The sequence below is a fragment of the Sitophilus oryzae genome, unplaced genomic scaffold, assembly GCF_002938485.1.
Source record: "Sitophilus oryzae breed Bouriz unplaced genomic scaffold, Soryzae_2.0 scaffold_1740_pilon_pilon, whole genome shotgun sequence".
Classification (NCBI taxonomy): Eukaryota; Metazoa; Arthropoda; class Insecta; order Coleoptera; family Curculionidae; genus Sitophilus; species Sitophilus oryzae.
Window position 1 is genome coordinate 789,944 of NW_022146436.1, and position 15,052 is coordinate 804,995.

General features: G+C 34.3%; 1 protein-coding gene across 1 annotated transcript in view; it reads left to right on the forward strand.

Annotated features, from left to right (window-relative positions):
- LOC115881810 (dynein regulatory complex subunit 2) overlaps positions 1-4,906 on the forward strand; it is a 62,400-nt gene extending 57,494 nt beyond the window's left edge. Inside the window, exon 6 of the mRNA XM_030899481.1 lies at positions 4,231-4,906. Within this exon, the coding sequence (XP_030755341.1) occupies positions 4,231-4,742 (512 nt within the window). The 3' untranslated portion in view covers positions 4,743-4,906. The remainder of the gene's footprint in view (positions 1-4,230) is intronic.
- The last annotated feature ends 10,146 nt before the right edge of the window (positions 4,907-15,052 follow it).

A 15,052-nucleotide genomic window follows, 5' to 3' on the forward strand; every position in this document is an offset into this window, starting at 1 on the left:
ATCTTTACATTTATTAATTCTGATGCTTTTTGATGAAGCTTTGATGAAGCATCAGAATTAATAAATGTAAAGATAGTATGAAGAAGAGTCAACGGTCCAATTCCTTCAAGTTCTTTGTTCCTACTACTCTAGTGGCGGAAATCTAACTGTTACGCTCAGTTGGCTCTGACTCGGTTGGCTAGATTTTGCCACGCCCACTCGGTGCCCACTGAGCGAGTATATAAACGCTCAACTTGTAGATTGTACTTTAGTTTATAATCATCTGCTGATGATGCTAACATGGTTAGCGAAACGCGCGTCCAGTATAAAAGTAAAAGTGTTTTGGTGTATTGTGGTGATTTAGTGTTTTTATTTTGCTGTGTAACACCAAAGGTTCCAACCCTCAACTGTAATTTATGTCCAAACATAAGGAATATTTTGTTGATGATTGACCATAAAAATCTTAAAAATAAAGAAGTTGTCTAAAAATGTGCTACCACGGGCGGATATAGAAATTTATTTTAGGGGGGGGCCGGAATAAATTTTAGGGGGGCCCAAATAAAAGGTAATGGAGAATATGCTTTTTAGAGCGATTTTTAACCCAAAAGCCTATTATTTAACCCAATTTATAGATTTTAGGGGGGGCCTAGGCCCCATGGGCTCCCTCTCTGTATCCGCCACTGTGTGCTACCATACGGATATAGTATAATCCTTTATCTTTAATTTCCTTCTTCATTTGTGTAAACATACCTAGTCAGTTTTACATAAAACGTTAAATGCCGAACGCTATTTTGTTACTTTTTCGGACTAGTGAAATGGACTCTTAATAGTCTAAGAGCTGGCTACATAAAAAACCTTATCATCGTTACATGGCTAATTTTTTGTGTGAAGTATCCTTTTGTGTAGCCATTATGAAATAGTCATATCTGCCAGCGCGATCCCGGGGCTTAAAGCGGGGGCGGCCAATCGAAAGGGTGAAATTTTGACACTAAAAATATTATAAGATACATGAGTTATAATGGCGAAAATAGCTTTGATTTATTATTAAGAAACGTGGAAAATTGTTGGTAGACATTTTTCTAGTCGCTAAAATGCCGACAGGCAACGCGAAAGAGGCATGAAATTTTAAAAATTATTAAAAAATGAAATTTGAAGAATGAACAAAATTATGGCATATTTGCATGCTGATTGGTGAAATGTCATATTTATTTATTTTAAAAGCCGTATGCAAAAGGGCAGACAAAAAGATCGTGGCTCAATCAACTGCAGACAGTTATCAAAAGCGCGATATTACCATAGTTTAAGGAAAAGAGTAGTTGCACTCTCGCAAATATTTTCTGCCAGTTTTTGCAAGCTGGCAGGTTGCAAAGCGTTTCAGTTGAATTCGGTTCGTCGAGCTGTGAGGTTCGAGCGTTGCGTCCGAGCACAGGGATGGATTGACAAAAAATGAGTGCCTTACTGTGCGCTGCTATTAATTGTGGAAATAATTCAAAAAATTGTTCTTTGAGTCTTTTTAGATTTCCATCGGATATAAATCGGCAAGCTGATAGTAATTATCAATTAACATTTAATTATATTTGTTTATTTTAGAACCTGAGATATTATGTAATTAATTAAATGTTATTATTTTTTTTAGCATATGTGCAGATTTTAAAAATAGTTTTTTAGATATACAGGTTGTCTCAAATATGCACATGAAAATATTTTTTGGTCAGGGGATTTTCCATAAAATTTTCATTTCAATAATAATTTACGAGGTAATTTATATAAATTGGTTTTTGAAACAATTTTAGAGTAAATATTTTGTACATCTAAAGTCTCCGCAAATTATTCATATTTTTTAATTGAAAGAATTTTATAATAGCATAATCTCTTATAAATTTAGTGGACTGTATTTTTTCATGTTTTTTTTATTTATTTTTTATTATAAGTGGTCATAATATATAACAATATTTTCAAAATATTATAGACAAAATATTGAGTTTATATTTGAGGGAAGAAAAGTGCCACACCTAGCTTTAAACCACCGTAAATATACAGGGTGGCCCATTTGTGCGAGGAAATCCAATATCGTCGTCCTTGTCGAAGATGTGAAAAAAGTTTTATTCATATGTTTCAAGGTTTATAAAGAGGTGTATCCTAAAATATTTTGTTATATACAGGGTGTCACAAAAAAAGTTATGGTAAAGTTAGTTTGATTTTTTTTATTATTTTACATCATTCTATATACATTATTCTATATTGGGTATTTTTTATGGCGTCACCAAAATCGCAATATTTAAAATGGTATATCTCAACTTTTTTAAATGCGACATTCTGTATATTATTTTTCTGTCAGATGCAGAATTAAAAAGTGAACATTTTTTTTATTAATTTAAAGTGTTTCTAAATTTTTACCGCTGTCGCAGATATTCGCAGTATTATATTACATATGGTTCTTTCAACAATAAATTTTTTTCAATGCCACCTAATATGATCTTTGTCTGTCTTGTCTTGTCAAAAAATGTTCACCTTTTAATTCTACATCTGAAAGAAAAATAATATACAAGGTGTTACATTTAAAAAAAATGAGATACAACATTTTTTAAATATTACGATTTTGGTGACGCCATAAAAAATATCCTGTATACGATAAAGTAAATTTTTCTACACGAATTTATTCCGATATCCTTCATGTTTAAGAAAACATAGCGAAGTATTAATAAAGTTATGTTCACTCTAGTTTTTTACCACTTTTCTTATATAATGTTTTTAACCAAAGTTTTAGTAAATAAGAAATAGATTGGCAACACCGCAGTGTGCTTTAAATAAAGACAGTGTACTATAGCATAATTTTATGCCGAATCCAGTTATCGACAGAAAATTAAACTTGCTTTAAATCAAAAAAATGTCGTAGAAAATCTCCGAAATAGATAATAATATAAAAATATGTCATTATATAATTTTTCCGCATTTCTTCCCATCAGATGATTTTCAGATACAGAATAATTGTTACCTACACGAAATGTGAAAATATTCTGTTTTCAAGCAAGTTTTTATTCGATGATCATTTTTTTATTTTATTTTATTGTGAACTCATATTTTCCTAAATACATATCTGTGAAACTATGGCGAGTGCGACGTCTATACTTTGCCTAGTTAATAGGCCACGACTATACAGCTACGTCGTCGGCTACGGAGGCGAAAACAAGGTCATATAAAGTGGCAGAAAAAGAACAAAGGATTTGACAAGGAGTAAAACTACTAGTTTCCTTATAGTATGATATTACTTTAGCGCTTTCAGGGAACGCTCGCCGCCTCGTCCATTTAAGTATAGATAAATCATATAATATACGATTAGATAATAATTATAAATATAGTTTTTTATTATTTCAATAACGATTTTTTTGTCTCCCCTTTTGCATACGGCTTTTTAAATTAATTAACAATAAACATGACATTCCACCAACCGACATGCATGTATGCGATGATTTTCTTTTGTCAAAATTCTATGCCTCTTTCGCCTTGTCTGCCGGCATTTCAGCCACGAGAAAAATGTCTGTCAACAATTTTACACGTTTCCTAATAATAAATAAAAGCTATTTGGCAATTATAACTCGTGTACCTTATAATATTTTTAGTGTCAAAATTTCACCCTTTCGATTGGCCACCCCCGCTTTAAGCCCCGGGATCGCGCTGGCAGACATGCCTATTTCACAATGGTTACACAAAAGGATACTTCACACAAAAAATTAGCCATGTAACGATGATAAGGTTTTTTATGTAGCCAGCTATCGGTCTATAACATAAATCTTTAAAATAGAGAAACTTCGGTAACGCTTGTTATACATATAACGGTGTTTATCTCGACACCGGTGTTGATCTGGACACCGGTGTTCATCTCGATACCGGTTTTGACTACGACCCCAGTGTTTGGTAAACGGGCAAAGAAGAAAAAAATAAAAATGTGAATTAATAAGTTCAAAATAAACCTGATAATAATATTGTCGTATCGGTGCTTATTTTTATCGTTTATTAAAGCGCACTGACTTTCACTTAAAGCTTTCCAATTTAAATATATTTTTTTGCCAGTCTAATCACTAAAATAAAGTGGAAGCGTCAGATAAACAACTATAAAGTAAAAAATTGTTTGTCAGAAATCAAAAACAAACAGTAAACAAAACAAAACATAAGGAAAAAAAATCGTAGCTGTAAAATAAACTAAAAAATATTACATTAAAAAAAACTAAAAAAATTTCACTATTTTTGCAGCAAAGTTAAAACATACTGGATCACCAACGTCGGAGGAAAAAATCAGAACAAGACCAATGACTTCAATTACTTACGGAGTATTAACATCTCAAACTACCGAGGCCGATATAGATAGTGAAGTAGAATCAAAGAAAATTGCACCCATCGAAGACATCAAATTTGAAGCAAAAAAATTGTGTGGAGGTTCAGAAGACCCGGAATTGGAAGGACAAACATCTTCAGGAGCTTCTTCAGTATCTCACCAAAGAGACATACTGGACGAATGCATTGAAGACCTGGAGAAAATGGAATCGTTTTGGAACTTGTACAATAAAGTAGAAATAGACGTAATGGAACTTAAAGAAGAGAGGAGTGTTTTGCAAAAAGAAAACAAACAACTTAGAGGATTTATCAGGGCAGTGTTGGAAGCAGCTGCGTTAGCTAAAACTATACCTGATAGCAAAGTATCAACTAGAGTACCGTCTCAAAGAGCGGCCTATTCTGCACCTTTAAGAAGAATCCTACTTAATTAATAGTTAACAAAATTATAGTACCAGTTCAAGTATTTTTTAACTTTGATCTTATCTTATTAAGTAGGTATCTTTAAACTGTAGTTATATTTAATTGCTAATTGCTTAGGTGTTTGTGTTTTCACTCACAGAATGGATTTTTTCAATTTCAGGTGTGCTTTTACATTTTATATCTTTGTTGTTAGTAACAATACAGGGTGCTACAAATTCGGGGTACGAGCATTGGTATCTCGGTAACCGTAATAGATACGAACATGGTTAAATTGGGGCAAAGTTGCGCTTTAGGATGTTCACTAAGATGCCATCAAAAAAGTTTTCAAAATTTCAAGGATTGCTGAGTTTTTTGAAAAAAAAGAATTTTTTTGAAAATCAATTGTATTTTTTCCTGTCGTTACTTTTCAGAAAATCAAAAAATTAATTGCACATTCGCATAGCCACTTTATTTTTTTTTAGCTGATAATTTGTGAGATACAAAGGCCGACTTAATTTTTTGAAATACGGACCTGCATTTTTTATTACCGGTTTTGAAAGAACTCGGTCTCCTGAGTACAATGATATGCCACGCTTATTTTTTTTTGTTTCGGACATTTAAACACAATTTATTTAAACTAATTTCAAGTCTAGCTCTGTTTTTTTAAATATAATCTATTCATTGTTACCTAGTTACCTACCTACAGATACGTATAAAGTATAAAGAAAATATACGGAGGGTACCGCTTAAATTCCTGTCCCGATATTGAAGAATGGCTATAGAATTTCAATGCATTTCCTACATAAATCTATCCTTGTGTTGTAGGAGGTTTGACTAAACAAGGATGAACTTATGTCAAAGAGTAGATTTGCTTATGTCTTGAAACCATTCGACTCGATTTTCTGTCCTTCAATACTGGGACGTAAATCCTCTCATTGCTCTTATGGGGAGGCCGTCGTATATTTTAATTTAACCGTATTTGCCACCTATGTTACCCTAACCTAACCTAATCTATTCATTGATATCTACAATATTGATAAGCTTTAAAACTTAACAATGACGTGGGGTAAAACATTGAATATGGAAAATCAATAAATCAAATTATTTTAAATAATATTATAATAATTAATATATTTATAGGAGTTATTTTCATAGGTTTATAAGATCTTTTATAACTTTTACAGCTGTTTTTTGATTTATTATAAGTTTTTAAACAAACTGATTTTTTTAATTTAAATCCATGATTAAAATAAAAAATCAGTTGATTTAAATCTTTACACCCTGCGGAAAATGCAGCAGTATTTTCTACAATTGTGGGGTTTATTACAATTTATTTTTTTCCCGCGATAAGTCAGTACCCATAAAAAAGTATTGTATAAATAATATTAATTAATTTCTTTAGATATGACGTGTAGAATCTTATTATGTGAAATAAAAACTTTTACTTATCTATTAAAGGAAATGTTGTTTTTGCCGGAAGTTGGTCTAACCGCAGTGTTATATAATGTAGATATAATCCGATTGTATTAATATTTAGCTACATGAAACTAAATTTTAAAAAAAGCAAAATTCTTACAACAAAATTGAAGAATTAAAGACAAATACAGTAGAACTTTAATAATTCAGACACATATGGAATTAATGGGGTATCCGGATTACTTTAGGATATTTTATGATTCTATTGTTTCATTCTTTTATTGTTTCAAAGCTAAACTCAAAAATTTAAACACATTTTTTTAAACAAAATGCCACACACTTTATAAAAAACATTAAATTTTTATTTTACTTATTATACCTACATACACTGTGGCAATTTTAAAATTTCCCACTCTGAATATCTTTCTTGCAGTTAAAAATATGAAATATCGGAAAGACACGTCAACTTTATTTGAAAGGGATACACTTTAAGTAAATATTTTTAGCCTTTTTCTTTCAACCCCCTAGGACGGGTAGATGTCACCCTTAAATAAGAATGGGGTTAGGTTAGGTTAAGTGGCACATCGTTTTAAAGGGCGTTTAATTCTCTTTTCAGTGGAATCCAACTTTGTTCGTTTTTGTCCAGAGGTTTCCGAATAATCGCGCTTCCAAATGGCAGAAACAATTAAACATGCATGAGATTTTGGTTATCAGGCTAGTGTTTACACAAAAATTATTGCAATGGGTCTCCTTGTAGTATAAATGATTAGAAGATTGGGTGGCAACATGGACGGCCATTACATTTTTCCTAGGGGGGTCGAAATACTATCATCATAAACACTCAAATTCGAGTGGCAACTTCCAGGGGCGGGTTTGTTAGGCTAACACGACCTTCCCCTACCTCCCCTTCGCTGCAGACCTGGGTGGCACCATTTGAAACTTTATTTCGGGATTGGCAAAGTAACCTCAAACAATTTACATCAAAAAGTAATCTAAAAAATAGTACCTATATAGTTAATTTACGTTTATTCGATGTCGTTATATATAGATGTTGTTCATTTTCATTATCACTGAAATTCCACAAAAAGCCTTGCTATTCTATCAACAAATTCTAAAAATACGTTGTTGTCTTAACAAAAAAACATGTTCAGCAAATTTAAAAGATGTAGCCAAAACAGGAATATTACTATTGTTAATTCGCTTTTGCTTGTTGGGCTGTTCAGTGATAACTTTTATTAAGTGCATAAAGTTTGAGAATGGTTTATTCTCTTCAAGAAAGGAACTGAAATTATTTTCACTTATGAAGAGGTTGGAAAGTGCACGCGAAGGACGGCATTGGTTTTCAATGAAAGAAATCAAAATCGTGTGTCACAGATATGTGCTGGATTTGGTGGCAAAGTTCTCCGAAACTGGTTCGGTGAGTAATAGAAAAAGAAATAATCTACCAGTGATGAATGAAGGAGCTCAAATTGATGATTTGGTTATTTGCTGTAGAATATCACACGAGACTGTAAGAAAAACACTGAAAATGCATAAATTCCATCCATACAAAATGCAGATACTTCAAGAACTCTATGACGATGATTTTGATAGAAGAATAGTTTTGTGAAGTCATGAGTCGTCAAGTCAACACCAACCCTAAAATTCTGCCAAATATCTGTTTTGAACCGATGAATGTTCATTTTCTCTAAATGGAAATGTTTACAAACAAAATTGTCGATATTGGAGTGACGAAAAACCGCATGTTTTTCGAGAAGGACATGCACAATATCCCCAAAAAGTTAGTGTTTGGGCTGGTATTCTTGGTAATATTGGTCCTTTACTTATTGAAGGAAATTTGACAGGTGATCTGTATCTTAATATGCTTCAGGAGACTATTGATCCTCTTATCACCCAAGAGCTAGAAACTCAAATTGATGCAGAGGGTAATCCAGTTTTACAGACCTGGAGCTTTTGTTTTTTTAAAAATGAAAAATAATTTTAAAAAACACATTTTTTGAATAAAATATTTACATGAATTTCTCTATCAATAAATTGCATAGGCTTGGTTATCAAACCGTGTTCCCGTAGATTACTTAAATATCTATAAATTTTCTAAAAAAATAAGAATTAACACATTTTTTGAACACAACAAAATAATATTAACTAAACAAAACTAGAAAACGTCATTTTTACTGCATCATAAGCAAATAAAATTAATACGTAGCCAAGAGTCATAATTCATGATTTCCCTGGGGTGTGCCCAGCAGTAGCTGGGGGGGCGGTAACCCCGGGCTCCCCTGTAGTTACGCCAATGTTGTTTCTGCAACTTTGAAAGGCGATTATTCGGAGAGCTAGAATTAAACGCCTTTTAAAACGATATGCCACTTGACATCCATACCCATTTAAGATTGTAAGGGTGATCTACCCCTCCCAGGGGGTTGAAATAAAAAGGCTAAAAATATTCATTTAAAGTTTCCTTATGTAAATAAGTGTTGAAATATAATGAAACATGAGTTTTTGGTAGTGTTTAATGACCGGACAGCAAAAATTCAACACAGACCAGATCAAAGGAAATAAAATTTGTCCGACCACTGGTCAACGCTCAATTTAGTATATTTGAGAGGTCGGACAGTAGCCTCTTTTCGACGTCATTTTCATTTGAGATTTTTTATAAGATTTTGGTTATTTTCAAGCATGAAGCCTAAAGTAAAAGGGAGTTTTCATCAATACAATAAAGATGCATTAGAAAAAAACAGTCCGAACTGTCCGAGAAGAGGGAAAATCGCGTAAAACATGCAGTCAGTACAGGCACAAAATATTCGGTGGTACAAGATTCCAAGTCAACAGTAAAGGACCGTATTAAAGACAAATAAGCGATGTTTGCAAACGAATGGAACCAGAACTTGTTTTAACTAGAGAAATTGAAAAAAAAATGTTACCTGGATTGAAAACTTCGCCGTTTGTGGATTTCCAATAAAAAAAAACATTTGTTACTTAATACAGTTGAAAACATTGTATCTAGAAAAAGAAAAATTGTAGAAGTTTTCCTAACCAAGCTAAGCTTTTCATTCTTACATATTAATTGACTTTTTAAACCTTATTATAAATGCCATCAAGCACTTTCAGCTTAAAGCTTGATTTTTGATTATACTTAAACGATCCTTTCTTTTGGGAATTAAGTTTTGTATGAAGACAAAAGACAAAACAATAGGTAATAATCACACCATTCTCACACACACCTCCTATTATAAAACTGTTTGGTTCGATCTATTCATAGCCTTTTTTCATCCGTTCTTTCTAGAGTTAAGTTCGCTCTGTAAGATCTAGTTTTAAATAAAAATAAAGTACAATTACTCGTGTTTTGTGTTTCTGAACGCATCCGAACAAAAAAAATTATTTCCATATTTCCATGCCATCAATAAAGAAAATTTATAATCAACAATTTAAACTCAGCTTTTTCTAAACCGACCACTGGCATATTCGCCCTACCATATTTCATATTTTTTGTCGTTAAGTTTTCTCATTACTATTAAATTTACTGTTGCTATTTTATTTACCTTATTTATTCATTTTCCTCGATTCATAGAGATGCCTATTTATACAGTCTATCCGTTCTGCAGCTACGGGGTATCCGTGAGAGGAAACGATATTCTTTCGATGTTTTCCGCAAAAAATTAGACGACGCGTCCCATCAATAAAAATTCGACAAATTTGCAAGTAGCCAATAAAATGAATGGGCGGAGAGATTTGCGGTGACATGATCGTCAAGTCGACGTATAAAATATATTGCTGTTTATTTAAATGTTTTTTTTTAGTCAGTCAGTCATCAGTCAGTTGAGTTCAGTCAGCAGTCGTGCGTCGTACAGTGTGCATCGCAGCTCCGTTAGTATTCGCGCTCGGTAGTGCTCTCGCGCTCGGTAAGTGCTTCCTATTATCATTAACCTAACTTACTCGATTCTTCAGAGTAAGTTTCGCTCCCTACGGCCCTTTCCAAGGGTCTTTCTTTCCTTATCGCCTATCATGGCTTCCAAGAAAAAGAAGGTTAAAACCCTTCCCGCAGACTCTCCCCTAATATCTCCACACCCTATCATATCATCACCTTTGCCCCCAAATCCTGTCGACACTAAAATAGCATCCTTCCCAGACCCATTCATCAGTCTTGATCAGTCAAGGGATTATTCCCGTGACGAAATTCAAGACTTAATTTATTCCTTTCATTCCTTTGAAGAAAAATCAAGTATAGCGAGTAAAATTCTTCAACGGCATGGTCTCAACTATGTCGAGATACTCACCCGGAGAGATGTGATTCGCAAGAGGGCGCGACGGGCTAGTTCCGACGTGCCTCTTGCGTTATCACCCATCCCAGACAAAAAGCTAGCCTCAAGGGAGGCTTCCCCAATCCGAACACTATCCTCACCTCGCTCAATTTCATCTGGTGCAAATCCCGATGAAAGTGAGCCCGATTGTCCGGAACGTCAGGTTCCAAAAACCGAAAACCCTCCCGCTGTTGCTCCACAAACGTAACAGGCGTCCCAACCCAAATCTCCCCCTGCTGTTCTTCAAACACAGCAGGAGCCTCAACCTAAAATTCCTCCCCAAGTCGTACTTCGTGATACTCGTCTCTGGATGAGCATCACAAGAGCTTTCAAAGAGCAAAAAATCTGCTTTTCAGAAGCAAAAACTGTGCCTCTCGGCATTAGAATCACTCCCTCTTCCTCTGATGACCATAGGGCCATCGTCGACTATCTCAAAAACAAGCAAATTCCCTTCCATACTTATTTTTCCCCTGCAGACAGGGATCTAAATGTCCTAATCAAAGGTGTAGAAGTTTTTGTCGACAACTCGGCAATAATTGAAGACCTTACTTCCCAAGGCTTCGAGGTCAGAGGTCAGAGGTCAAACACCAAACCCACATCTTCGACATCACGCATGTGGGCTCGCTGAGGGTTCGGGTGGTGACGCCGAGGCGCGGTAATGGGGTACGTCAGTGCCACAATTGCCAGCAATTCGGCCACGCCGCACAGTGTTGTGTCCCATGGACAAAAATCAAAATACCAAAGTCATTTAAGCCAAATGTAAAAATAATGCTTTGCATCTACAAACCTAGTAGGCTTAGATAAACAAATTAACAGCTGTCAAATTGTTGACACTAATTTCTGCTGACAGCGTAAAGTCGCATTAAAAATCTGTCCCGCGTGTTATAATATAGATATCACATTTTCAAGAAAGTTTTTAGTGTTATAACGTGAGACGACTTAATATTGTGAGAATTTCATATAATGGACAACAAAATTAGAGGTAAAAACTAAGAAAAAAGAATTCGGTAAAATATATTTTATTGCTGCTTAGTTTTCGATACATTCATTCTCTAAAATTGTCTATACCAAACGTTGCAGAAATAATTTACTCTAATATTTGGCGAATCTTATAAAAAATATATGTCAAAATATATCGGAGAAATTTTATAAATTGTTTTTTGATGTATTCAGCTAAATGGCACTGCTTTTGATTTTTGCGAATATTTGCGAATTTTCTTTATTTTCGTTTTTTCTTAGACGTGAACATTGTTGTCAAAAATAGCGAGTTATTTGAACATTGGCTCAAGTCGAAGAAATCAGAAAAAACAAATAATATTTTTCTAAAATTGAAGGCTTTACTCAAAAATGAAGATATTTCGGATGAAACAGTGCATGTTTTGCGTAAAAAAAGTTCATTTTTTGCATGAACTTGGAGAAAATATGGTAAGAAGCTAACAGAAATCGCAAAGTATTTCAGAAGCGACATGAAGTCTGGTTAAATTCTTTTTTTACCCAAAGTATGACATCTTTTGCTACTACGAGTTCCGAAAACGCTGGTTCAAGCCGTGGAAGACCTCGAAAATCGTTTGAAGAAGCCTCAATAAAAACCAAAAAACGAAGAGTTGAGGAGCTCTTAACAAAGCCAACTGCAGAATTGCGTTTCGCCGTCGAAAGGTCAGAACCAACATGTTCAAAAAAGACAATTTCACCAGGTCTTAACGCAAAACAAGCGCTAGCATTATATTTAGATCTTAATTTGTCAGTAAAAAAATATAACATATTAAGATCTGTCGTAAACGTTATACATAAAGACTGTTTCCCGAGCTACCACGCCCTTGTACAAACCAAACAATTATATTTACCAACAAACATTAATGTCACTGAAATATCAGCCGAAATCAATCTTCAGGAAGTTCTAGAAAAAACAGCGTCAAGCATTCTAAATATATTGACAACTGATCAGTTGAATTCTCGCTTAAAGTTAATTTGCAAGTGGGGTTTCGATGGTAGCTCGAGGCATAGTCTTTATAAACAGAAATTTAACCAAGACATAAATAGCACAGATGAATTTATGTTTTTAATAGCGTTTTCACCCTTAAAATTAGTGGACTTAACAAGCGATTCAGTTATATGGCAAAATCCAAGAACGTCCTCAACTCTATTTTGCAGACCAATAAAATTCGTATTTTTAAAAGAAAATGCCGAGTTAGTTCGCTTAGAACAAGATAAACTTAAAAAAATAATTAGTCAGTTAATTGATTACAACACCTGTTACAAAGGAAAGAACATTAATATTTTATTCGAGTTACTATTTACGATGTTGATGGGAGTGTTGCAAATATTTTGTCCAACACTAATTCCACTTCAAAATGTTTAGTCTGCGGAGCTAGTCCCAGAGAAATGAATACAGACGTTGCACTTAATAAACTCCCTAACATTCAAAATTATCGTTTCGGACTATCCACGTTACACTGTTGGATTCGTTTTTTCGAATGTTTGTTACATATTGCTTATCGGCTACCTTTTAGGAGGTGGCAGGTAAGGGGAACTGAAGATAAAAAAAATTTTGAAACAACGAAAAGACGAATCCAACAGGATTTCAAATGTAAATGGGATTGGTGGTGGATAAACCAAAGCCAGGTTACAGGTCAACTAACGACGGCAACACAGCCAGAAGATTTTTAATGATCCCGAAATGTCTGCTGCTATAACAGGAATTGATAAACAGTTAATTTTGAAATTTTCGTTAATTTTAAGGGTATTAGCTAGCGGTTATAAAATAGACACCACTAATTTTGGTGTTTTATTAAAAGAGACGAGACAATTATATTTACAATTTTATCCTTGGTATTATATGCCCAGTTCCGTCCATAAAGTTTTGGTGCATGGATGTGATATAATCAATTTTTCGAATTGCCAGTTGGCCAGTTGTCAGAAGAAGCTTTGGAAGCTCGGCACAAGGAAGTGCGACAAATTAGATTATATCATTCCCGCAAAACGTCGAGGATTAACTCAAATATGGATATCATGAGGACTCTATTATTAACCTCTGATCCGGAACTATCAAGTCTTAGACGAACTTCTTCTACAAAAAGTTCTAAGCTTGATAGTCAAATTAAGGAATATCTGTTACTCGATAAAACTTTTGATTCCGATCAGTTATATCCTGCTGAGTTAGTTCCAGACTTAACCAATAGCGAGGACAAATACATTTAAATTTATTGAGCGAGGACGACGAAGATAAAGAAAATGAAGAATCGGAATGATTAAAACACACTTTTTTTCCTAAGAACTTTTGTAAATATGTTTATAGTTAATAATGTACCTAGATAGTTTTATAGTTTGAACTGACCTTTATTATATCCGGAACAAATCAAAATTTATACTTATAGATAATATTATAGATCGTAATGATAGATATTGCAATAGTAAGCCAATTCAAAACACTACATTTTTTTTTTTACCCAGTGACTTTTGGATTATCCTGTATAATATAACTTTAAAAAAAATTGGGTAAAACGTTTTTGACAAAACAACAAAATTTAAAGCCTTTTAATGTTATAAAGAAAAATGCGAATTTAACCTTTTTCAAACTGCCAGTTTTATCGGTTTCACTCTGTATAAATTAATTATAATTGTGATTCTATTATTGCTTTTTATTCTTCTGTTAACATACTTGATAATTACAAAATATAGTTAAAATCTGAGCCATGCAAAAGAAAAAATGATTTTTTGTCCTTGGTCCCTATACCCCCGCGACACTGTGCGCCGCCTCGAACTGCTTTGCGGCCCCGCGTTGCGCGAGGTGCGCCAAATCCCACCACACCAAATCCTGTGATAAAGAGGCTGATGCACCTGCAATTTGTTCAAATTGCGGAGGTCCGCATCCAGCTAGCCACATTTCATGCCCAAAAAATCCGAGAAATCGTAATCCCAATACTAACATCCTTAGTCAGCCGGAACCCTCAAGGGTTTCGACTCCTACCCCTCCAAATCCTACACTTTATGCTTCAGTGCTCAAAAGCAATCTCAACAACTCGCCCCAAGGAAATACCCCTGAGTCATTCCTACCCATCTCTTCAATAAACCAAGAACTCCATAAACAACTACTTGAACAAGTAGCCAGTCATGTCAAAACCATGGTTTCAAACATACTTACAAGTATGTTACCTCCTATGATCTAATCTCCATCTTCAGTACCAAATCCCCCTCCCAAAACTGTCTTCCGGACAATCACAGAACTCTTCTGGACTTAGTGTCCAGTCGCTCCTATATAACTCTCGCATCGCAATACTAGCCTTCAGGCACCCAGGGCTACGCCCTTCCCCAACACACAAGCAGGAATAAGAGCTGCCATTCTTCGGCCGCTGATTCCTCGGAGGTGGATCGTTTTTAGTGGGTATTTCGAATCCCACACTGTCTAGGGGTTACTTCTATGACTGTCTCTCTCGAGAGGGCCATGGAAATGATCACTATTCGTCTATAAAAGATTTTTAAACCACCCCTTCACCAAAAAAAAAATGTTTTTTGTCCGCATTCCTTTCATAGACACAGATCCAGTAGACGTACTTTACCCTGAAATACAAATTAGACGCAAAAACTTTCAAGAATTTAGAATAAAAAATAGTGCGAAAAAATACAGGTCG